At 43.4% G+C, this 25,001-nt stretch overlaps 1 protein-coding gene across 12 annotated transcripts in view; it reads left to right on the top strand.

Moving 5' to 3' along the window:
* Nucleotides 1–10,714: 10,714 nt before the first annotated feature.
* Nucleotides 10,715–25,001, top strand: part of camk2d1 (calcium/calmodulin-dependent protein kinase (CaM kinase) II delta 1) — a 119,793-nt gene continuing 105,506 nt past the window's right edge. For all 12 annotated transcript variants that reach the window (XM_021615346.2, XM_021615342.2, XM_036987760.1 and 9 more), the window contains exons 1-2: nt 10,715–11,198; nt 12,181–12,275. In XM_021615346.2, the coding sequence (XP_021471021.1) occupies nt 11,137–11,198; nt 12,181–12,275 (157 nt within the window). In that variant the 5' untranslated portion in view covers nt 10,715–11,136. The remainder of the gene's footprint in view (nt 11,199–12,180; nt 12,276–25,001) is intronic.

The raw sequence follows: 25,001 nt of genomic DNA, 5'->3' as shown, positions 1-25,001 counted from the left end.
GCGTATGTGGACAGAGCTGCCCTGGTCAACTGTAAGTGCTGTTATTGCGAAGTGGAAACGTCTAGGAGCATAAGTCGCGACGTGGTAGGCCACACAAGCTCACAGAACGGAGCCGCTGAAGCACATAATGCGTACTTTTTTTTTGTCTGTGCACCATTGCAACACTCTCTCCCGAGTTCCAAACTGCCTCTGGAAGCAACATCGACAGAACTGTTCATCCGGGAGCTTCATGAAATTGGTTTCCATGGCCGAGCAGCCACACACAAGCCTAAGATCACCATGTGCAATGCTGGAGTGGTGTAATAATAGGAATAATGGTCTGGGGCTGTTTTTCATGGTTCGGGCCCCTTAGTTCCAGTGAAGGGAAGTCTTAACGCTACAACATGCAATGATGTTCTAGACGATTACGTGCTTCCAACCGTTTGAGGAAGGCACCTTTCCTGTTTCACCATGACACTGCCCCCGTTCACAAAGCGAAGTCCATACAGAAAAGGTTTGTCAAAATTGGTGTGGAAGAACTTCACTGGCCTTCACAGAGCCCCGACCTCAACCCCATTGAACACCTTTGGGATGAATTGGAACGCCGACTGCGAGCCAGGCTTAATCGCCCAACATCAGTGCCCGACCTCACTAACGTTCTTTTGGCTGAATGGAAGCAAGTCCCCGCAGCAATGTTCCAACATCTAGAGGAAAGCCTTCCCAGAATAGTGAAGGCTGTTATAGCAGCAAAGGGGGGACGAACTCCATATTATTGCGCGTGATTTTGGAATGAGATGTTCGACGGGCGGGTGTCCACATACTTTTGGCAATGCAGTGTATGTACATATGCACGAAAGCACACTTTGTGATGAGGTACGCACGCCAATGTTTAAAGCACAAAATAGCTGCTATAACTTTGATTGGTCCATAAAATACTAATAAAACAGTCATTTAATGATGTTAAATGGCCCTAATGATGGATCCCCCTACAAAATGTATTTCTATAAAAGTGTGTTGTTATATGTTGCTCTTTACATGAATTTAACATGGTTGTATTAATGTTAGCCAAAGTGCTTGGTGCTATTACTCATGGCCCTATTACTGAGTAAAGAGACTCCATTTCTGTAGCTTTTTATTTTCTTTTCCTAATTAATTTCAAATGTCTGATTTTGTTTTGAAACATGAATGCTACGATACTGTCCAAATGACAAAGTAAAATACTGGTATTCAAAGGCTAGCTCAGAAAGGTCATAGGTCTCATTCCAACCAACCAGCTCCAGAAGCATGATCCTTCCACACTCCTGCATGGTTCCCCATCCAGACAGCCAGAGAGAGGGGCTCACCACTGGAACCCTCCCCAGGGCGTGATGCACTCTTCCCTCATACATAACACCCTGACTCCCCGCCCCCCCCTTAACTCAACCCGTGCCTTGTGCCAGCCAAGCCATGACCTCAGGCTACACCACATTAACCCCCTTCTATTGTGGATTTACCGGCGCTAACCGACTGAGCCGAAATAAAGATGATTCCCCATGACTGTAGACCATTGTAAATCCCCAGCAGGTGAAGAAGTAATCTGGTTATTTATGCCGTGGATCCTTGGCCTCTGGTTCATATAGATGGTTGTCTAGTGAATAGTTTTGACTCATGGGAACCAACTTTTACAATGAAGACTTTTTATCCATATACACTCGGATGGATCCCATGGGTTTAGTAGGCTGCCAGTGTAGAGGTAACAGGTTAAACACAGCCTCACTGACAGAAAGCTTCTATATTAAAGGATCTTGATGTCAATGACATTTTATAGAAAGGTCCCAACACTTTTTTTTTTCAACCCAGCAATTTCACTTATTTTTGAGAAACTTAACGCAATTGAATTGCCTGATCCTCGTTATGCAGTACTGGTGCTCTGACAAAAACATGAACACATGCTCCAAAAACACCCAAATAAGTCCTTTTCGAAATGCAAATGCTCTCAGTACAGTGATGCAGGTCTTTACATGTTGTACTCATGAAATTATGTCATGCCTAATGATTCGAGCCATTTCCCGTTCTCCGTGTAGCCTGCTGCTACAGGTAACTGCCAAAATAAAGGAAACACCAACATAAAGTGTCTTAATAGGGCATTGGGCCGCCACGAGCCAGAACATCTTCAATGTGCCTTGGCATAGATTCTACAAGTGTCTGGAACCTCCTGTGTAGAAGCACCTGCGTTCAATGTACCTTGTATCCTTAGTTTACTCAAGTGTTTCCTTTATTTTGGCAGTTCCTTGTAGAGGGTATTGCCTGAGTCGCACAAAATTGAATATAACGTTGCGGATAAAGTTAGGAATGACAGAATTTCATGAATACAACATCTAAAGAACTGCATCACTATACTAAGAGTATTTGCATTTCTAAAAGGATGTATTTGGGTGTTTTTTTTTTTTTTGAGCTCCCATTCTGCAAAATGAGGTTGAGGAATTTAATTGCTGGTTGGGGGTAAGTTCCTCAAACAAGTGAAATCGCAAAAGTGTCTGGACCATTCTATAACATTCCATTTACATATTTAAAAAAAACATTTGGCTGTAAAAAAGCTACATTTGCCTTTTAAAGAGCCACTGAACACGCTGGTTGGTACGTGTGTTTTTCTGTTGCTCATTAGAAAAACATGATTTCAGTCCTTGAAGTGTTTCCTGACTGATTATCCCCTATGAGACATTGCAGACTCCTGTTTCACTTCCTCAAAATCTCCCGAATGAATCTAAGATAACCCAAGAAATCTGTAAATAATTTTGACCTTTAATCCGGCAATGTTTTATTTTCGCAATCTTACATCTAACTAAGGTGTTTTGTGCAGCGATTCTCAAGTAAAAAAATGGGTAACGTGTAAACAAAGTCGGAGCTGCTGGGAATGTCTGTCTCACTGTCTGCTATTGGATAGAGAGCAATCGCTGTTCACCCAATCTTAGTGGGAAAATGGACATCGTCAAATCAAAACCCTACCTTAAATTTTCTGTAGTGACGCACAAATGTTCCAAACTCCGTTTTAAACGAGACAAACTTTATGACCAAAAGTATCCTATTTACACTTTGTAGTCCATTTTGATAGAATACACGTTGCTGACTCATAATTAATGAGTCAGAAACAGTTTGTTGCTTTTTAAAGGCAGTCACACTTTTTTAACAGAAGTGAGAGGGGGAGGTTACTGCATTATGGGTAGGCTAATATTGGTGCACATGAGAATTTCAAGAAGCTCCCCTGGAACCCCCTCGAACTCATTTGCCAGTGAAACAGTTTAATCCATGACTCTCTTCTGTCTTTCTCTCTCCCTCCATATTTTCTTGTGATTCTTGGTAATAAATTCCTTCTTTTGGGGAAAAAACTGTGGGTACAATACTTCCCGTAACTGAGTTGGGTAAAGTGATCCATCAACCCAAGAGGATGCTCATAACTCCTTGATAAACAGCCCATTAGCACCCATTTGGAATAATAGAAAAGGTTCAAAGCGATCAGTAACCCAGTAATACACGGAACTGGGTAAAGTGTTGTAATATGTCATTGTGTTAGCTTTTCATTCAGCACTCATGTGAACAGCCACGCCTTCGCGGTATGTATGGTATGAGTTTCCGCCTGATCAAGGTGCAAATTAGTCAAATAATGTCTAGCTGACGGGATGGGAAAGCCGGATCGGCTGCCAACGACTACATCTGAACACGACGACTCGGCTAAGATCCTGTTATGAACCATTTCTCTCTCTACCAGCGACGAAAGAGGATAAAGATCATGTCCAAGCAAGAGAAAATACAGAGATGGTAACAATAATCCATGTGAAATCCTAGAAACGCAACCAGAAAACGCCAAACGTGTTTGTCACTCTTGCAAAATGCACGCCCACAGAAAACACTGCACGTGTCTTGCACTTCCAAATCTCTTGGCAGGAAGGTCACATTCCAATCAGGAGAAGTCATGGAGTCCCATGGCCACCGCCCCCACTCATATTTGTCAATGGTGTAATGTGGCGCCAGGAATTGACCTTGAGGGCAGTGATTGATGTGTCAGGATGTTACATCCTTTGCTTGTGGGAACAGAAGCAGCTGTGCTTTGTTATGATGGGAAGTGTATGTAGGAACACACGCAGTCGCGCACACACACACTGCTTGTCATACCTGCTGCTCGTAAAACGGTAGTAATGCAACATACACAGCTTATGAGTTAAATCCCTTTTTGTAGAGATGTGGGAGTTAGTGTGTGCTCACGTGTTTTCCTGTCTCTATAGAATGTGTGTGCGTGCGTCTGCGTGTTTCTGTGTGTATGGACTTATGTGTGAGTGTGTGGGGAAAAACCCTCTTCTCTCACTGTGTTGCGATGGACAGATTCTGTTGGCTGGGAGTTCCTTTCCAGCCCCAGAAAGTAGACATGGGGATTTCCTGTAATGTGCAATTTCACTCGTGCACAACTGGAACTGTTCTTGGCAGCCATTAGCTGCCTGCGCTCTCATTCTTCTCATTCTCCGCCCCTCTCCTGTTTCTCTCTGTGCCCCATCCTCTCCCATGCCAACTTTCCCCGTCATTTTCTTTCGCTCTTTGCCCATCTTTCCTCTCTCCCTAAGTTTCTCCTGCCTGCAACCTAGTTTTGTCTTTCCTTCTCACCTCACGTGTCAGTGTCTGTCCCCTGCTCCCTCTCTTTCTCTCTTCCTTGTCAACTCTTCTGTCTTTCCATAGTCTTCCCTCACTCCCTTTCTCCCTTTTCTCCCGTTCTAACACAGGTCCAGGCCTGTGGTGGTGTTAGCCCTCTAGCTGTGCTGTCAGCTTTAACCCAACCTCTCTCTCCGTTGATGTCATGAGTGACCCCTTTTTAACCCTAGCCGTCCCTTGACTGTGGCCACTACCCATAGCCGACAATGAGAGGCAAGTCCAAGGGTGGAACAGGCATGTTTCTCAGGTTGAAGGGCAGAATGGAAAACATTATTTCTCTTGCCAAATGACCAATGCTGTAACCTGGGATGGTTGATGATTCACCGGTTCATCCTTCTTTCATCAATCACATGCAGTTTATAAATCAAACACTGACAGTACTACATGTCCATAGAGAAGTTATCCAAGTCAGAGACACACAAAGTCATTCACATTGCAAGCAAATTTGTTTTTGAATTAATCTCCCCATCCAAATGACGTGTATGAGATCACTCTCTACCATTTTGTTTCTCTGTCTGTATCAAACAGGAAAGCAGGCTGAGCGCCGGCAGGGAGGTTTTCACACCGTTGTCTATATGACTCTGAAAAGAGGAGTACTCTCTCTCTCACTCAACTAGGCTTTAATGGTTCTCAGAGAAAGCAGTCGTTTTAATCATCCTTTTTGAGCACACACACACCCTATTCACTGATAATCCACGGGAGGATGAGACAACGTTTAACAAATAAATGCATTAAGAGAGTGTGTGGTATAGAGGGCATGTGCACTGTACTGCATGTGGAGGGTGCCTATAAAGAGCCTGGTCCACCAGGGAGTGCGATGCACCCCACAGCTCTCTAGGTCGTTCTGGAGGCGAGGGCACAGCTGTGGTGTGTCAGCCCCAGCCAGAATCGACATCGCAGGCCATTCCTACCAAGTGTCCACCCTTCACCGTTCAGACGAAAACCACTCGGGAGTCTCGTTGCCCCCCGAGGGCTCCGACCACTGTTTATTTGGCAGCCGAGGTTTCCTACAGATGAAGGTCCTAACTTGGGGGAGACCGAGAGAGGGGGAAGAGATGGAGGGGGATAGAGGGAGAGATGGGGTAGGAGAGAAAGGGAGAGGGGAAAGAAAGCGGGAGAGAAAGAGATGGAGGGGGATAGAGGGAGAGATGGGGTAGGAGAGAAAGAGAGAGGGGAAAGAAAGCGGGAGAGAGAAAGAGATGGAGGGGGATAGAGGGAGAGATGGGGTAGGAGAGAAAGAGAGAGGGGAAAGAAAGCGGGAGAGAGAAAGAGAAGGGAGGTAAAGGGAAAAGTGGAGTGGCAGCCCTCCAAAGATATTAGAAGTATGGGTGGCAGGATGGAGGGAACAATCGCTTCCTCATCGTTCCTCCCACATTACACCACTCAGCTGTTCACATCCCTGGCTGTGTCCCAGCGGTTTCCTTTCCTCTCCCCTCTCTCTCCTTTCCTCTCCTCTCTTTCAGAAACACTGATGGGTGAATGGACTGGATAGGTTTCCACCATAATGATTTAATGTATCCATGAGCCTTTACAGATCAGTGATCATGATTAGAGCCATGAGTTTTTTTCTGACCAGGTACCCTGACCAGGAAAAACTCTGAACCCTGGTTATAGGCTACAACTGTAGTTGTAGGCTACAAATTATAAGGCTTTTGGTTTTCCCAGGGCTCTTCTCATGGTATTAGGTGAATGAGGTTGAGTTTCCCCTTTAAACGAGCACTTGGAATCTGATCCAACGGCATGAGATAAAGGAAAATATTGGAATGCTAGTATACCGCACTAGTGGGCTGAAATGCCTCTCGTGATCTCTCTTCTCTATTCTTTCCACTCCAAATAAGGTTTTTTTTTTGCAGCGAGGAGACCTGGGTTCAATCCCTTCTGGGCTCTAGTGGTCTTTTGTTGACCTTCACACTAAAACAGATGGAAAGATAAGAAGAGCTACGATTCTTTGTGAAGTCCATGTGTGGAGAAGAAATGTGCTGTTATTAAATGTAATGTCAATTGAAATGTAATTTTAGATAATGCATATTAAGATAGGATCATACTGTGTGAGACCACCTTGGAGAATAGAGGGTTTGTTTTTTAAATGGCAAACTGTCAATCATAATCAAAACTCAGTTACCTCTTATCTCTGTCAACACATGTCACTCTCTTGCCCAAATCATTCTTTAACAAATTATTCACATCCCTTCCTCATATGGTCAGTGCCTGACAGTCAGTTTCATCTCTCTCTCTCTCTCTCTCTCTGTGTGTGTGTGTGTGTGTGTGTGTGTCAGTTTACTGGGCATGAAATGTAATGTGGTCAGTTTTGATCACACAGGACACAACCATAATCAGGCAATCGAGCAGTGAAGTCTAGACTGAGCAGTGAGACATGGGGCAGGGCAAAGTGCATGCATATTCCTTACAGATCCACAAGAGGGCGGTATGAGTCCAAAAATCTTTAGGCCAGTACAGACACCTCAGTGATTCGTCACATGTATGGCTGTGGGTACGCAGACCCACGAGCCACTGCGGCCTCTCATGACGAGTTCCGTTTTTTGCCCATCCCCGTTCTAGTGTTTAGTGCCACTGACCATGGCAGAGATTTGTATATAATGACGAGATGTTCATATCTCCGGCCTAACAATGGGAGTCGTTGTCCCAAAGGAAGGAAGGCAGGCGACAAGCGTAGGTCTGCATATTAAACCCTGACTTGCACTCCTCCCACTTTTCCGTTTTTCTCATCCTAGAAAGTCAATAAAACCACAATAAATACTCATTTAAATACACACAAATAACTTTTAGGCTGCATTTAGACAGGCAGCCCAATTCTGATATTTGTTTCACTCATTTGTATTTTGACCAATTAGATCAGCCCCCTGAAAAATATTTGATGTGATTGGTCAAAAGTCTAATTAGTGGAAAAAGATTAGAATTGGGCTGCCTGTCTAAATGCAGCCAAATATTGTTAAGGTTGTTAGATGACTGTTCAACCGTATGCATAAGTAATGAATGCCAATGAATTTCATGAAGGTCAGGGGTGTCATGCACACTGAAAATCTGAGGAGGCACAAAGTATGTGAGGATGGCTGGGGGGTGGGCCGGAGGGGGGCTGGTCTGGAATCTTGAGAATTTTGCATGTATTTTTCAAACATCTGAAACATCTTTTTCCTAGAGTCATAATCATTATGCTTAATTCTATATTTAAAAAGAAAAAGTTCTGCATATCTAAGCATACCTTTTGATCTGTCGGTATCCTCCTGATTTGTTGGTATTTTTTGTATTAATAAATATGCTTCTCTTTGCTAACATCTGGGTAAATGATTGAAAAGAATGTGAGTCTTATTCAGTACATTTCGTCATTTCTTGCTGTTCTAAAGTCTACCAACCTTGCAAGCAGGTATGCCAGCAGGTATGCCAGCAGGTATGCCAGCTAAGATCATTAGACAAGCTAGCTACTCTAACTTGATTGATCGCCTGACATATCTTCTTGGCAGCTAGTTATGAGGTTGGGAACCTATCTGGGTTAGCTAGCCAACTTCATAAATTTGCTACAGATGTAGGATCTTAATTTGATCACCCTGTTGCAAGTTAACTTGTAGTGTATTTGTGTTTTAAAAAGGTTTCTGACATTTTTTTTAATTTCCACTTTGAAATTACAGACTTGACTTTCCCTTACAAAAAATTTCCCTTACAAAAAATTATTTTCCTGCTGTAGTAAACTGGCTTAAATAAAAACAAAACAATTTCAGGACATCTGTGGGGGGTACGTGCCCCTGTGCCCCCTAAGGGCATGACGCCTCTGTTGGAGGTGCTTGTACCCAATGGAACCTTTGTGCGTGATGCACGCTGATACAACATCTTGCACAATCAACATGTGTTTCAATTCTCGTATTAACAGGATTTTGTATCTAAAAACGTTAATTCATTCATTAATTCATTCATTCACAAGAGCTAAAAACAACTTCAGTGATAAAAAATGTTCCGACACCCTATTGGTTCCTGGATTAGAGTAGCCTAGACTAGATTATTGGCTAAAAGCGGTTCATGTGATATACACCCAATTAACAGCAGGTGCAAAGTAAACCTCATCATGCTCAACCACGCTCTCCTGGTTTAATTTGTCCAAAAGGCTTCAGAGAGATGACGTTCAGGAGCTTGCAGGGATTTGTAGTCTTGCAGGATGTCTACTTTGTTTCATTTTTTTACCCCATTTTTCAGGATATCCAATTCCGATCTTTTCTTTTCGCTGCAACTCCTCAACGGGCTCGGGAGAGGCTAAAGTTGAGTCTTGCATCCTCAGAAACATGACCTGCCAAACCGCGCTTCTTAACACCTGCCCACTTAACCTGGAAGCCAGCTGCACCAATGTGTCGGAGGAAACACTGTTCAACTGACGACCAAAGTCAGCCTGCAGGCGCCCGGCGTGCGACAAGGAGTCACTAGAGCACGATGAGCCAAGTAAAGCCCCCCCGGCCAAATCCTCCGCTAACCCGGACGACGCTGGGCCAATTATGGGACTCCCAGTCACGACCGGTTGTGACACAGCCTGGGATCGAACCCGGGTCTATAGTGACGCCTCAAGCACTGCCATATGCAGTGCCTTAGACCGCTGCACCACTCAGAAGGCCTCATGATGTCTATTTTGATGCTAATTAGCATTTTTGAATCTGAGAGTAAATAGAGCTGAATGTATTGATAAGTCACCTTGTCTGAGAAAGATTTACATGGTTATCAAAATGTCACACCAAGGGTAAACCTACACGAAACAATCTCCTATGGGAAAATTTATGTTGGGGGGAAAAAACGATTGGAACCATTTCCCTGTTTGACTACTAGGTTTTATGGGTATTATGACACCTTCACTGTGGGGCTATATAAGGTAGGGGTGTCAAACTCATTCCACGGAGGGTCTAGTGTCTGCAGGTTTTGGTTTGTCCTTCAGCCAAGCGTAGGCTGAAGTGGTATCAAGCTCGCCGCCAATGGACTCTGGAGCAGTGGAAACGCATTCTCAGGAATGATTAATCACGCTTCACCATCTGGCAGTCCGACGGACAAATCTGGGTTTGGCGGATGCCAGGAGAACTCTACCTGCTCAAGTGCATATTGCCAACTGTAAATTTTGGTGGAGGAGGAATAATGGTCTGGGGCTGTTTTTCATGGATCGGGCTAAGCCCCTTCGTTATAGTGAAGGGAAATCTTAACACGACAGCATACAATTCATTTTTTGATGATTCTGTGCTTCCAATTTTGTGGCAACCGTTTGGGGAAGCCTCCCGATTTAGCACAGTGGTCTAAGGCACTAGCTGTGCCAATAGAGATCCTGGTTCGAGTCCAGGCTCTGTCGCAGCCAGCTGTGACCGAGAGACCCATGAGGCGGCACACAATTGGCCCAGCATCGTCCGGGTTAGGGGAGGGTTTGGCCGGCAGGGATGTCCTTGTCCCATTGCGCTCTAGCGACTCCTGTGGCGGACCGGTTGCATGCACAATGACACGGTCGCCAGGTGTACAATGTTTCCTCTGACACATTGGTGTGGCTGGCTTCTGGGTTAAGCGGGCGTTGTGTCAAGAAGCAAGGTGGCTTGGTTGGGTCGTGTTTGTTTCAGAGGACACATGGCTCTCGACCTTCTCTTCTCCCGAGTCCGTAAGGGAGTTGCAGTGATGAGACAAGACTAACTTCCAGTTGGATACCATGAAATTGGGGAGAAAAAGGGGTATAAATAAATAAATAAAAATTATATATAGGGGAAAGGCTTTTTCCTGTTTCAGCATGACAATGTCCCCGTCAGCATGACAATGTCCCCGTGCTCAAAGCGAGGTTCATACAGAAATGGTTTGTCAAGATCGGTGTGGAAGAACTTGACTGGCCTGCACAGAGTTCTGACCTCAAACACCTTTTGGGATTAATTGGAATGCAGACTACGAGCAAGGACTAATCACCCAACATCAGTGCCCGACCTCACTAATGCTCTTGTGGCTGAATGGAAGCAAGTCCACACAGCAATGTTCCAACATCTAGTGGAAAGCAGCAGAGGGGGACCATATCAGTTCCCATGGTTTTGGAATGAGAATGAGTTTTGGAATGAGATGTTCGATGGACAGGTGTCCACATACCTTTGGTCATGTAGTGTCTATAGGCCTCTGTACCCTCCGTGGGGGTCCGTGGTTACAGCTAGGGGGAGGCGTTGTACAGTGGTCACACAACCAGGAAGAGCTTGATAGAAAAAGTCTCGCAGCCTAAGTGAAGTGTCAGTAGCCAGGCACAGAGAACAGCAGGTCTCGACGTCCCTGACAACCCCTAAACTCGTGCCAATAACTATTATTGGATTCGGAAACGGAGCGGGAAGAGTAAATGTATTTGAATTTTAAAGCTTATTTTGTGAATTTGGTTTATCGTTTGAGCTAGAATATTGTCAATTTGAAACAGCAGAGAAACTCGAGTGGCTTTTGAGGTTTACAGTCCCAACCTACTAGAGACAGTCTTCCCTATCCTTTGCCATGGCTTCGACAACCTGTACCAGATTTACCGACGAGTATAATCTCTACGAAGAGCTGGGAAAGTAAGTATTACAATGTTTTTTAAAACATTTTTTAAGCCATCTTGATTGCGTTATGTTTAAGTACTGACGCTCTAAACGATTGGTTCTTAATAAGATTACCTGTTACCTGCGTGGTGCACAGAAACGGCGCTTACTGTATTTACATGTTGTCTTTAAATAATTATCCTAAACCTGTCCTCTTTAAAAGCGTTTTTTTTTTAAAATATATTTTTAATTCGGTTTAATGTTTACGTAGTATTTCAATAGGTCTTGGCAAGTCCCCGCCCTTTTAGTGGAGTAACCATTGTAGTAAGGGCGTTGAAATTCCCAAGTGGTGCGTTTTCGTTTATAAAGGGTAGCGCCTCCAAGTTTATCGAAAAACCTTTCTTCAGAAGCAATGTCATCCTCAGCTCTCAGCTAAATGAAAGTGCCCATGTAAATGTGACCTATTGATCCGCTCTTTATTATTATTGCCCAATGCCCACGTGTCATTATGCTTGTTCTTGCAGTTATTGGCAACACATTGATATTAATGATGGTGTATTGTAGGTCCAAGGGTCACCGTTTTAAATTGGTAACAGCCCTCTATCTCTGTGTGACTGAGAAGATGCCCTTGGCATTACTGACTGTAGACTGCCCTACTGTACCAGCACAGGGCGCCTTTGCGGGGGTGGGGACAATAATTATGTCACTCGCACTTTCTCTGTCTTCAGTGCTATTTTCAGCGACGTGTCAAGAAGTGGTGCGAGGCTCCAGTGCTTGTAGTCTATTTCTCTTTCTTTGGCATTACATGTGCTGGACTATATGCAAACCTCTCAAATTTGACTAGTTACCCAGGGATCCACGGGGCACCTTTTTTTTTGTCTCACCTGTTTAAAACGATAGAAACAAATGTTTTGATTTGTCACCACTGCCTTTTTATGTCTCAATAAATGACCATTTTAAAGTCAAGTCAATCAGCTCCATTGTTTGAGTACTCATCTGTTTTTATGTTTTCCTAAAGGGGAGCTTTCTCCATAGTGAAAAGATGCATGAGGATCTCCAGCGGACAGGAGTATGCTGCCAAAATCATCAACACAAAGAAGCTATCTGCTCGGGGTAGGATCCTCTACCATGTCTTTGCAGTTTCTGTTGACAACAACTGAATATCCCAACAACTCCCTGTTATGTCAAAAGTTTTCAGTGAGATGCACAGGTGGTGGCTTTTGCCTGGTATTTATCTTCAAATGACACGGGAACATGGTACACAAGTGGTATGCAAGCGTTTCCCAAAAACGTTGTCCTTGGGACACCAAGGGATGCACTTTTTATTAAATTTTTTACACTGATTCAAATGATCAAAGCTTGATGATTAGTTTATTATTTTAATCAATTATGTAGTGCTAGGGCGAAAACCAAAACGTGCACCCCTTGGGGTCCCGAGGACCGAGTTTAGGAAGCCCTTGTGGTATGCAGTTCCAGAGAAGGATCCATTGTTGCCACATATTGCTCAGTAAATACCAGAGCTGGAACCAAGTCGCACTCATTTGAGTCACAAGGTCGGAGTCTCAAGTCAAGTCCCAAGTAGAACGGGTCAAGTCTCGAGTCAAGTCCAAGTCGTACATTATAAAAGCAAGTCGTAACCTGTCCTATCAAAACACACAGGTAGAGAGCAAGACTGCACAGCCTCCCCTTGAGAAACCAAATCAGACCTTTCTAACAGGATTACAAACGGGTACATATAAGCAATTGGCCACTCGCAGGACCATACAAGTAACCAGTTGGCAAATACAACCACTAAACTGGTTCGACAATGTTTTTTTTTTTTAAAGGCAATTTCCACAGCCATTGTTACATTGGTACATTCATCTTAATCAGACGTAATGATTATTAATGGTATTTCATCACCATTCATCACCATTCATACATGGAACAATCATTTTCTCTTATTCAACGTTCTGACCCCAAAGCGTGGCCCGCCCTCCTATTACGCACCACCAGAATGAGAAACACAGGACACATGGAACTCTGACATAACCCGGGAAATGTGAACAAAGGAAACACACGTTGGGTTAAATGAACAGAACTTAAGTGTTCCGAACGTTCACTGGGCCCAGAGGGTAAGATATGGTCCATTTTAAAGGTATCAAACATGAAACAGAACAATGGAATGGTGAAACGCTAGCAACTATTGTAGGATTAGATGGGATATAGATTGACCAAATATGCATTTTAAACGTGTGAAAGCAAGAGCAAACATTTCAACAATAGAGTTTGGAGAGCGCAAGTGGAGACGACGTGCCTGTGGTGCGTCTTCGCCACAGTAATAATTGAATTTGAACAACAAATTCCAAATGTTAGCTTCATAAGTAAATCATAAATTTCAAGCAATTTTGACATACCAAAAGACCAGTAGGCCTATTGTAGTAATTGTTGCTTGATGCCCCATTGCTGGTGAGCTTGCAAGTAATGCAAAGATCTTTATAACTAACCCAAGATAGATCAGAGCCTGTTGTTTCCAATTAATCATTAGTGGGCAGAACAAGCAAAGGAGGTGGGCAGAGCCAAGCGCGAGCTAGTAAGATACAATTGGCACATTCTAGCATTTATTTGCATATTTCCATTAGAGAGCGCCTACGGTATGAAGTGCCCATGTCCAATAACTCAATTCGTCCTTGCACTTCTTCTAAACAACTGAAGTTTTAGAAACTTTGGCATAGTGTAAAGAAGAAAAAAAAAAAAGTCTACTCTTGTTACAGATTCTTGTTTTGGAAACCGAAAACTGTAGGCCAATCAAATGTTTCATCGATGAGAAAATTATCTGAATGTAGGCCAAAATCCATATCGCTCCGTCTTCCCCCACTACTGGCACCCTGGGCTTCCTCTCATCACCATATTTGATACAGAGTGGAAACGCCAACCAGATGCTTCACGTTTATATGTCCGGTGAAATATGTGGCTCATTGTTCTATCTGTGGTTAATATTCTTGATCACCAAAGCATTTTGTAGCAGGCAATTTTCTCTCCCTACAATTAGATGTTTGCACTGACCTCTGATCTTATAGCTGCACAGCAATCTGTTCCCTAGCTCACCTGACCTGTGACTGACTTTGCTTGTCCAATCAGAGGGCCTAGTGTGCATTTCACTAGCCAATCTGTTGCACGTTTGTTTTGCTAGGGCGACGCTGTGACTACTGTCTCTGGCTGCGTGGAGAGTCATGCATGGAGACTGTGCCACACAATTTGTGACAAAATGTTACAAAACCTGGCCGAATAATTTCAAGTCGTCAGCTTCAAGTCATAAAACTTGTGACTCAAGTCAGACTTGAGTCAAAGTCATGTGACTCAAGTCCACAACTCTGGTAAATACCAGCTGAGCTAATGTCACCAAGAAGAATGTGTCTTGGCTAGAAGGGATACAGTTTGTCAGAGACATCACACTCGCTATGAACTCTGACTTTGAACAGCTAGTAATGCTGGCTATCTGACACTAATTCAATGTTTTACATTTTTGTAATAAATTATTTTAATGGACGAGAGGAAATATAACTTGTAATGTTGGTCACCATCTATATGTCACAGTGACATGCCTAGCTATTACTGCCCTCGGGATGCATCATGCATGACAACAAGCCGGTGTGAATGGCAAGTGCACCGGTGTTGTATTCAGGTACTTGCCAACGCGAGTTGCTTCATTCTGGGCAGCTGTATCATTAGGTCTCAGGCGGTAGCTAACATAGTCCACTTTTTTCCATCCCAAAACGTATTTATCTGGAGTACGATAGCCAGGGCCGGCCCTGGACGTTCTGCCGCCCTAGGCAAGACAAAAATAACTACATCTTAGACATTCTTATGAATCTAAGCTTGGCACTTTCAAATGTTACCTTTCCACCTAGACAGAGGCTCTACTGATGCAGAAAACTGTAAGCTTCAACTGCTGGCTACTCGTCCGTTGTATAACCCAACAACAGAAGTGCTTCCCTAAAAGCTGCCTGGGTTTAAACAAACATATATTCTTTTCAGAAAGAGATGAGATCAATTATCAGGGACAGAATAGCAATTTTTTTATTTTTTATCTCCTCGAATATTATAGGCTGCAGTTTAGCGAAATCGATATCCCCATATGCATCGGAGTCACGTCTTTCGTGGCCATTTTAGAGCTTGTTTCTACCATAAGGCATCACCGAGTTAAGCATTGTTATAGGACGCTTGATATAATCTGGATATGTTTTATGTATTTATTTCAAAATATAAAGCAAACAATATATATCCTTTGTTAAAGAAAAGGGCAACAGGGATATGTGATACCCTCACTCAATTCGATCCCTGGTTTAAGTCGAACACAGGTCAAGCCCTTCCCAGACACCAAGATATTTAATCAGTGCATGCGACAATATTGGAGTATTTGGCTTTACTGACATCTATGGATATTATAATTGTCTGTCAAACAGGTAGGTTTACCACTTATTCTTTGGAAGATGAAGAAATAAACTCAAATTATCTATGTAATTCTGTGTTTAGGCCAATTCCCCTCCTTATCCTGATGTGGCCCAGCCTGCACTAACATATCCCGTAAAGATCCATTCATATATTTTGGCCACTCACAGGGATCTTTTTTTTGTTTTGTCTGGGAGTCGGATTTAGCAGCAGCAGCACCACTGTCGTCGGGGATGGGGAGCAACGAGTCTGGGGCCAAGATAGTAGGGTCTTCCCCGGCATTGTTTGGAGGTGTGGCGAGGCCTGGTGCGAACACCTGTTCTTGTCCAGCCAGAGAGCTGTCATCATCGTTGGAAGTGCATGGTTCGGACTCACCCGGTTTGCCCTCTTAGCTGCTAGAATCAACGAACGGGGGATTGTTGTTCTCGGGAAAATAATTGCTTGTCCTCGTAGGCTTGTCATTTGCTTGCTGCACGCTGATACATTTCACCAGTGAATTTCTTTGGTTTAGAGATTGTGCCTCTTTTTTCATTGTTTAAAAAAATATTTGCTTCCTGATAGTTTTTGTCTCTTAGACATGGTAGCAAATTGTTTTAAATCTCTATAGATTACTTTTAGCAAACATTATATCGACTAGTAGTAACTAGCTAATGTTAACAGGCTAAGTTAGGCTACTGCCTTAATCAGTAATTGTCTATATCACAAAAAAAATACAATTTATTTGGCAGATACATATTTATTAATGTTTCACAATTGGATAATCCCATATAAACACACATCACCATAGCTTTGGGGTGGGGTGGAGGCGGGAACTGCAGCAACGCTATGAGCTGGTGGTGTAGTAGCCAATCAGGTGCGCCGGAGTGTGGCAGCCAATTGTCAAAATGCCGCCCCAAATTCAAGTGCCACCACAGGTGGCGGCCTAATCTTGCCTAATGAGAGGGCTGTCCCTGACGATAGCAATTTACACGAGAAATTACTTATTGGTACTCCCGCTTGCTCAGCACTGCCTACCCACAGTGCGGCGAGGGAAGTCGATAGTGTAGCCATCAGGGTGACTGCTAAAGCACATTTGTTGTAGGTATTTCCACCACAAATGTTTTTTTTTAATTGAACCTTTATTTAACTAGGCAAGTCAGTTAAGAACAAATGATTTTTTACAATGACTGCCTACACCAACCAAACCCGGAAGACTCTGGGCCAATTGTGCGCCGCCCTATGGAACTCCCAATCACGGCCAGTTGTGATACAGCCTGGATTCTAACCAGGGTGTCTGTAGTGACGCCTCAAGCACTGAGATGCAGTGCCTTACACGGAACCCAAAACGGCTACGCGTGTGCGCCATCGTGCATACATTTATTTTGTCCCCCCACACCAAACGCGATCACAACACGCAGGTTAAAATATCAAAACAAACTCTGAAAAGCATAAAACATTTATGGCAATTTAGCTTGCACTTGCAAGCTAATTTATCCTATTTAGCTAGCTTGCTGTTGCTAGATAATTTGTAATGGGATATAAACATTGAGTTGTGCATTTAAGGTAAAATAACAAGATCCTCTACTTCCGACAATTAATCCACACATAAAACGGTCAACTGAATCGTTTCTAGTCATCTCGCCTCCTTCCAGGCTTTTTCTCCTCTTAACTTTATATTGCGATTGGCAACTTTTCATAAATTAGGTGCATTACTGCCACTGACCTCGTTCGTCTTTCATTCACCCACGTGGGTATAGCCAATGAGGAGATGGCACGTGGGTGCCTGCTTCTAGAAACCAATGAGGAGATGGGAGATGCAGGACTTGCAGTGCGATCTGTGTCAGAAATAGAACTGACTTCTATTTTAGCCCTTGGCAACGCAGACGCTTGTTGGCGCGCGCAATAATTGAAAAACATAGATTTGTAAATGTATTTTGCCACGCTCGCTCATGCGACGCGAGTGGTGTAGTCAGCCTGTTAGATCGCTGCGCCCCTCGGGAGCCCAACTACAGCATTTAACGTCTACATTTTTGTGGGGAAAAAAATGTAACAAAATTGAATGATTCTGAACACACTCTAAAGTCCCAACTTCGGCAGAAAAAGTTTCAAACTCTCGCAGGAGTTTGACATGAGCTGTATCCCTTCTAGCCATGCCCAGAAGAATGCGGTATGTGGTTCTAGTTTGTTGGTCACTTGTCTCAAAGCTCTGTCAGCCTGTGAGAATTACAATAACCCCTCTGACCTCAGTCAATGACAGGAGAATTCTTCAAGACCCAATTGACCTGCAAACCAACGTCCCCCAATTTGCTCTTTCTCCCTTATCTTTTGAGGGTACAGTGTACATTCATAACAGTATGAACATGACTGTATGAGCATGACAGTAGTTGGATGTGGTCAGGCGTCTTTTGTGACTGCTTATCAACGTCTATCTTTACAGTTCCTGTTTCACTTTCATACCCTTCGTACTCCTTGTGGCGAGGCATAAATACCATAGCTTGTGATTATGCAAGTCATAACAACATCGGTTAACCTGCATTGATTTCTGATTAGCAGTACACGATTCACAGTGTAGCCTATTGTGTCACAACCCCAGTCACTATGGGAATGGACCCGTGTTTGAAGCGAAACTGCACGTGGTAGAAATAGACATGCATTCTTTATGACCTTTTGTGTGTCTATTTCCTGGTGCTACTATAGCAAGTCTTTCCTCCGTACATTGGACCGCCTGTCTAGGAAGCAGCTCTCTGGCCTGTTTTTTTTCTCTTTTATTCTCTCCATCCTTCTCTCTGAGGGAGTTTGTGGGTCGTGGCTCCCCGCTGTCTGTATGCCATTATGCTTGTCTGATTTCCCTCCACAAGCCTTAATGGGCTGCTGACAGACACACTAAGACACACACGCGATGTCTCGTGGGGAATCGGGGGTTTCCTTGCTGCACATACACTTTAGAACAGTCTGCTAGAGACTAGGAAAGGGATGGAGTGAGGGATGAATAGGACTAAGAGACAGGAATGTAATTCTATCACAGACAAGTGCTAGACAACATGTCTAGAACATAACATTTAATTAAATGAGCGCGGGAGAACAATAGGGAAGGAAATAACAGAGCTGGAATGAGGAAACAGTAGCCTTTTTCTTACACAATCCCCTTTGTCTGTGCTAGCTACATAGAGTAAGGCGACGATTAGATTGCTGAGGTGATGAATAGAGGGAGGCCCAGGGAGGGTTGAGGAGAAGTTTATTGAGTTTTTTTTCCCCCCCATGATTGATCCCAGGCTAGGATTGGCTTGACTGAGTGACTCCACTGAGATGTGGCTGCCCTTACCTGAGAGCAGGAGAGATCGTGTCTCCCCATTTCTGAACTGACGGCCACCTTAGAAGAAGGAAACCCCAGCTCTGTGTCTATACCAGATACCTGGAGGGCTGGAGTAACATACTTAACAGGCTGGGGATCATACCTCACAGGTTTATGTGGTGATAAAACAAGCCACTGTATCTAAGCTGTAAATCTAGCACCAGCATTTTGAAATCTTATCCTGCTTAATGGCATTGAGTAGGCTACTAATAATGGGCAGTACTGTAGAGTAGGGCTGGGAAGTTCCAGGGACCTGACGATATGAGATTATCATAATGCTTAGGTGTCGATACGAAATGTATTGTGATTCCCGCGATTCTATATGTATTGTAATTCGATGTTCCAAACATATTGCTCACTATGCACTGAGTGTACAAAACATGAATAACACCTGCTCTTTCCATAACCAGTTGAATCCAGGTAGAAGCTATGATCCTGTATTGATGTCACTTGTTAAATCCACTTCAATCTTTGTAGATGAAAGGGAGGAGACGGGTTAAAGAACATATATTTTTTAAGCCTTGCGATAATTGGGACATGGATTTTGTGTGTGCCATTCAAAGGGTGAAAGAGCAAGACAAAAGATGCCTTTGAACGGGGTATGGCAGTAGATGCCAGGCGCACCGGTTTGTGTCAAGAACTGCAACGCTGCTGGGTTTTTCCGCACTCAATAGTTTTCCGCATGTATCAAGAAGGGTCCACCACTCAACGGACATCCAGACGATTTGACACAACTGTGGGAAGCATTGGAGTCAACTTGGGCCTGTGGAATGCTTTCAACACCTTGTAGAGTTCATGCCCTGGCGAATTAAAGCTATTCTGAGGGCAGGAGGGGTTTTGTACAATCAGTATATGTTTGCTGCAGAGAGACTAGAGCGCATGAGAACCAGTTTTGATCAGTCAGAGAAATGGTGATGACAACATCTCTCACTATTTAAAAAGATTGAGAGCAAACTATAGGATGGAAAATACTACAATACATCCCATCTGACTAGCGCTAGTTAACTTTACCTACAGAAACAAAATACAATTGAAGTCGGAAGTTTACATACACCTTAGCCAAATGCATTTAAACATTTAATCCTTGTAAACATTCCCTGTCTTAGGTCAGTTAGGATCACCACTTTATTTTAAGAATGTGAAATGTCAGAAAAATAGTAGAGAGAATTATTTCTTTCAGCTTTTATTTCTTTCATCACATTCCCAGTGGTAGGACGTTTACATACACTCAATTAGTATTTGGTAGCATTGCCTTTAAATTGTTTAACTTGGGTCAAACGTTTTGGGTAGCCTTCCACAAGCTTCCCACAATAAGTTGGGTGAATTTTGGCCCATTCCTTCTGACAGAGCTGGTGTAACTGAGTCAGGTTTGTAGGCCTCCTTGCTCGCACACGCTTTTTCAGTTCTGCCCACACATTTCTATGGGATTTAGGTCAGATCTTTGATGGTCACTCCAATACCTTGACTTTGTTGTCCTTAAGCCATTTTGCCACAACTTTGGAAGTATGCTTGGGGTCATTGTCCATTTGGAAGACCCATTTGCGACCAAGCTTTAACTTCCTGACTGATGTCTTGAGATGTTGCTTCAATATATCCACATAATTTTCATTCTTCATGATGCCATCTATTTTGTGAAGTGCACCAGTCCCTCCTGCAGCAAAGCACCCCCACAACATGTTGCTGCCACCCTGTGCTTCACAGTTGGGATGGTGTTCTTCGGCTTGCAAGCCTCCCCCTTTTTCCTCCAAACATAACGATGGTCATTATGGCCAAACAGTTTTATTTTTGTTTCATCAGACCAGAGGACATTTCTCCAAAAAGGACGATCTTTGTCCCCATGTGCAGTTGCAAACCATAGTCTGGCTTTTTTTATGGCAGTTTTGGAGTAGTGGCTTCTTCCTTGCTGAGAGGCCTTTCAGGTTATGTCGATATAGGACTCGTTTTACTGTTGATATAGATACTTTTGTACCTGTTTCCTTGAGCATCTTCAAGGTCCTTTACTGTTGTTCTGGGATTGATTTGCACTTTTTGCACCAAAGTACGTTCATCTCGAGGAGACTGAACACGTCTCCTTCCTGAGCTTTATGACGACTACGTGGTCCCATGGTGTTTATACTTGCGTACTATTGTTTATACAGATGAACGTGGTACCTTCAGGCGTTTGGACATTTCTCCCAAGGATGAACCAGACTTGTGGAGGTATACCTTTTTTTTAATGAGGTCTTGGCTGATTTCTTTTGATTTTTCCCATGATGTCAAGCAAAGAGGCACTGAGTTTAAAGGTAGGCCTTGAAATACATCCACAGGTACACCTCCAATTGACTCAAATTATGTCAATTAGCCTATCAGAAGCTTCTAAAGTCATGACATAATTTTCTGGAATTTTCCAAGCAGGTTTAAAGGCACAGTCAGCTTAGTGTATGTTAACTTCTGACCCACTGGAATTGTGATACAGTGACTTATAAGTGAAATCTATCTGTAAACAATTGTTGGAAAAATGACTTGTGTCATGCACAAAGTAGATGTCCTAACCGACATCGTTTGTTAACAAGAAATTTGTGGAGTGGTTGAAAAATGATTTTTAATGACTCCAACCTAAGTGTATATAAATTTCCGACTTCAACTGTATATACTGTACCAGTCAAAAGTTTGGACACACCTACTCATTCAAGGGTTTTACTTTATTTTTAGAGAATGCCAAGAGTGTGCAAAGCTGTCATCAAGGCAAAGGGTGGCTACTTTGAAGAATCTCAAATGTGAAATACTTTTTTATTTAAAAACACTTGTTTTGGTTGCTACATGATTCCATATGTGTTATTTCATAGTTTTGATGTCTTCACTATTATTCCACAATATAGAAAATAGTAACAATAAAGAAGAGCCTTGGACTGAGTGTGTCCAAACTTTTTACTGGTACTGTATATACAGTGCCTTCATGAAGTATAAAAAAATAAATAAAAAAAACACTGAAATATAACATTTACCTAAGTATTCAGATCCTTTACTCAGTATTTTGGCAGCGATTACAGCCATGAGTCTTCTTGGGTGTGACGCTACACGCTTGGCACACCTGTATTTGTAGTTTCTCCCATTCTTCTCTACAGATCCTCTCAAGTAGGTTGGATGGGGAGCGTTGCTGCACAGCTATTTTCAGGACTCTCCAGAGAGGCTCTGGCTGTGCTACTCAAGGACATTCAGAGACTTGTCCCGAAGCCACTCCTGCGTTGTCTTGACTGTCTGCTTAGGATCGTTGTAAACCTTCGCCCCCAGTCTGAGGTTCTGAGTGCTCTGGAGCAGGTTTTCATCAAGGAGCTCTCTGTACTTTGCTCCGTTCATCTTTCCCTCGATCCTGATCCCTCCCGCTGAACAACAGCATGATGCTGCCACCACTGTGCTTCACCGTAGGGATGGTGCCAGGTTTCCTCCAGACTTGACGCTTGGAATTTAGTCCAAATAGTTCAATCTAGGTTTTTTCAGACCAGAGAATCTTGTTTCTCATGGTCTGAGTCTTTAGGTGCCTTTTGGAAAATTCCAAGCAGGCTGTCATGTGCCTTTTGCTGAGGGGTGGCTTCTGTCTGGTCACTCTACCATAAAGGCCTGATTGGTGGAGTGCTGCAGTAATGGTTGCCCTTCTGGAAGGTTCCCCATCTCCACAGAGGAACTCTGGAGCTCCTTCAGAGTGACCATCGGGTTCTTGGTTACCTCCCTGACCAAGACCCTTCTCCCCTGATTGCTCAGTTTGGCCGGGCGGCCAGCTCTAGGAAGTGTCTTGGTGTTTCCAATCTTCTTCTTCCATTTAAGAATGATGGAGGCCACTGTGATCTTGGGGACCTTTAGTGCTCCAGAAATGTTTTGGTACCCTTCCCCAGATCTGTGCCTCGACAAAATCCTGTCTCGGAGCTCTAAGGACAATTCCTTTGACTACATGGCTTGGTTTTTGCTCTGACATGCAACGGTGTCCCTTTCCAAATCATGTCCAATCGATAGAATTGACCACAGGTGGACTCCAAGTTGTAGAAACATTTCAAGGATGATCAATGGAAACAGGATGCACCTGAGCTCAATTTAAATTCTCATAGCAACGGGTCTGAATATTTATGTAAATATGGCATTTCTGTTTTTGCTCTGTCATTATGGGGTATATTGTGTAGATTGCTGGGGATTATTATTTTTTTAAATCCATTTTAGAGTAAGGCTGTAACATAACAAAATGTGGAAAAAGTTGAGCGGTCAGAATACTTTCCGAAGGCACTCTATATGTGTGTGTATATAACTCTATCCCCCCCCCCCCCCCCCCCCCCCCCTCGTCACTACTGTAGAGCAGTATTTCGCAAATTCAGTCCTCGAGTACCCCCAACAGTACATATTTTGGTTGTGGCTCCGGACAAGCACACCTGATTCCACTTGTCAACTAATCATCAAGACCTTGACAAGTTGAAATGCAGTATGTTGGCCCGGGCTACAACAGAAATGTGTGCCGTTGTGGGTACTGGAGGACCAGAGTTGGGGAAACATTGCTGTAGTGTGACACATAGGGGCAACCTGTCTATGTCCTTACATGGTGTGGTGTTATCAGACTCCACTGAAAGCAGGGAGAAACGTGTACGCAGTGGATTGGCCTTGGTTCACTGCCCTGCACTGTTTTGCTTGAGTTAGCTCATGTGTTATCAAGTCAGTCTGTCCCCGTTATCAAATATGTTTCTGTTTAGTAACTAGTGAGCTGCTTTCTTGTGCCTGTGTGCAGTTGGCATTTTGTCACGATGTGCATGTGTGATATACCCACGCTTATTTCATTGTTAGTCCCTTTTCTGTATCCACCACAGGCAGCCCACTGCTTTAACAACAGTGATAATGCTTTAACGTTTGAGGGAATTATTTGCAGTACAGTGCTGACATTCAAGGTTGCTTGTCCTTGCACTGGGGATTCCCGAAGTGGGTCGTGTAAGTTCAGACGCTCGTGCGATGGTGAAACTCCATAGGGAAGAGTGCCTCCTTACTGACCCACGCTCTTTTTGGCTGGCCGGGTGGAGGTGTTAGGTGTACAAACCTATTTTTCCTCACACGCTTCTGTCAATGCATGGCCATTGGGAGTAGTGCTTTCTGTACTCTCTTCATATCTCTCATTTGGTGATTTCCCCCCTTCTCTAAATTGGTTCATATTTTTCATGCGTATGTTTTTGTACCTCCTTCCTGCGTGGTAAGATGAGGAAGTATCAGTTTTTGGTGTCAACTGTCTTTCTATAAAGTTGTTGCTTAAAATTCTCTCTTGGTTATGTCTAAGCTAGCAACAAAGACATACTTGTAGGTCAAATGCTACTCATCCACAACGGCAAGCTTGTTTGGTTGACAGTTCAGGCCTACATTGGAAAATATCGGCCAGTGGTCAGACATCAAGCCAGCTAATATTTTCTGTTTGTGGAAAAACAGCAGCTCAACAGTCAGTAACAGAGGAAAAGATCAGCTGAAACCCCGCCATCCCAGGGCTGTGGAAAAGCCACTGGCAATTGTGCACAACGACCACGCTGCTTCTGGCTCCTGGAAGAGAATAATCTTGGCATTCCCATGGACACAATGAGATTCACGGGAAAGTATGTTTTTCCCTCTTTGTTCTGTTAGTCCAAGTACTAGCCTGGAGCTGATGTAGAGAATGTGGATGGAATCACGGAATCCAGACATTAAAACCATAATTCAACAATATAAAAACATGTATTGAACTTGGTAGGAAATCAATTAAATGTATTGAGAATTTATTAATTTGCCCACATTTATTATAAGACATGAACAGAATTCATCAGTGATTTAATTCGTATTTCCTGCAATTTTAAGAGGAAACGAGAATGTCTATGTGGCCACATTTACTTCCAGTTCTCTGCTGGAACTAATTGCAAAAATCACTGATGCCGGAGACTTATATCTCCCTCTCTAACTTTAAGCATCAGCTGTCAGAGCAGCTTAGCTATCATTGCACCTGTACACAGCCCATCTGTAAATAGCCCACCCAACTGCCTCATCCCCATATTGTTTATCTTTTTTGCTCCTTTGCACCCCAGTATCTCTACTTGCACATTCATCTTCTG

This window comes from Oncorhynchus mykiss, chromosome 9 (assembly GCF_013265735.2).
Source record: "Oncorhynchus mykiss isolate Arlee chromosome 9, USDA_OmykA_1.1, whole genome shotgun sequence".
NCBI classification, from domain to species: Eukaryota; Metazoa; Chordata; class Actinopteri; order Salmoniformes; family Salmonidae; genus Oncorhynchus; species Oncorhynchus mykiss.
This window is presented reverse-complemented; position numbering and strand designations above follow the sequence as displayed.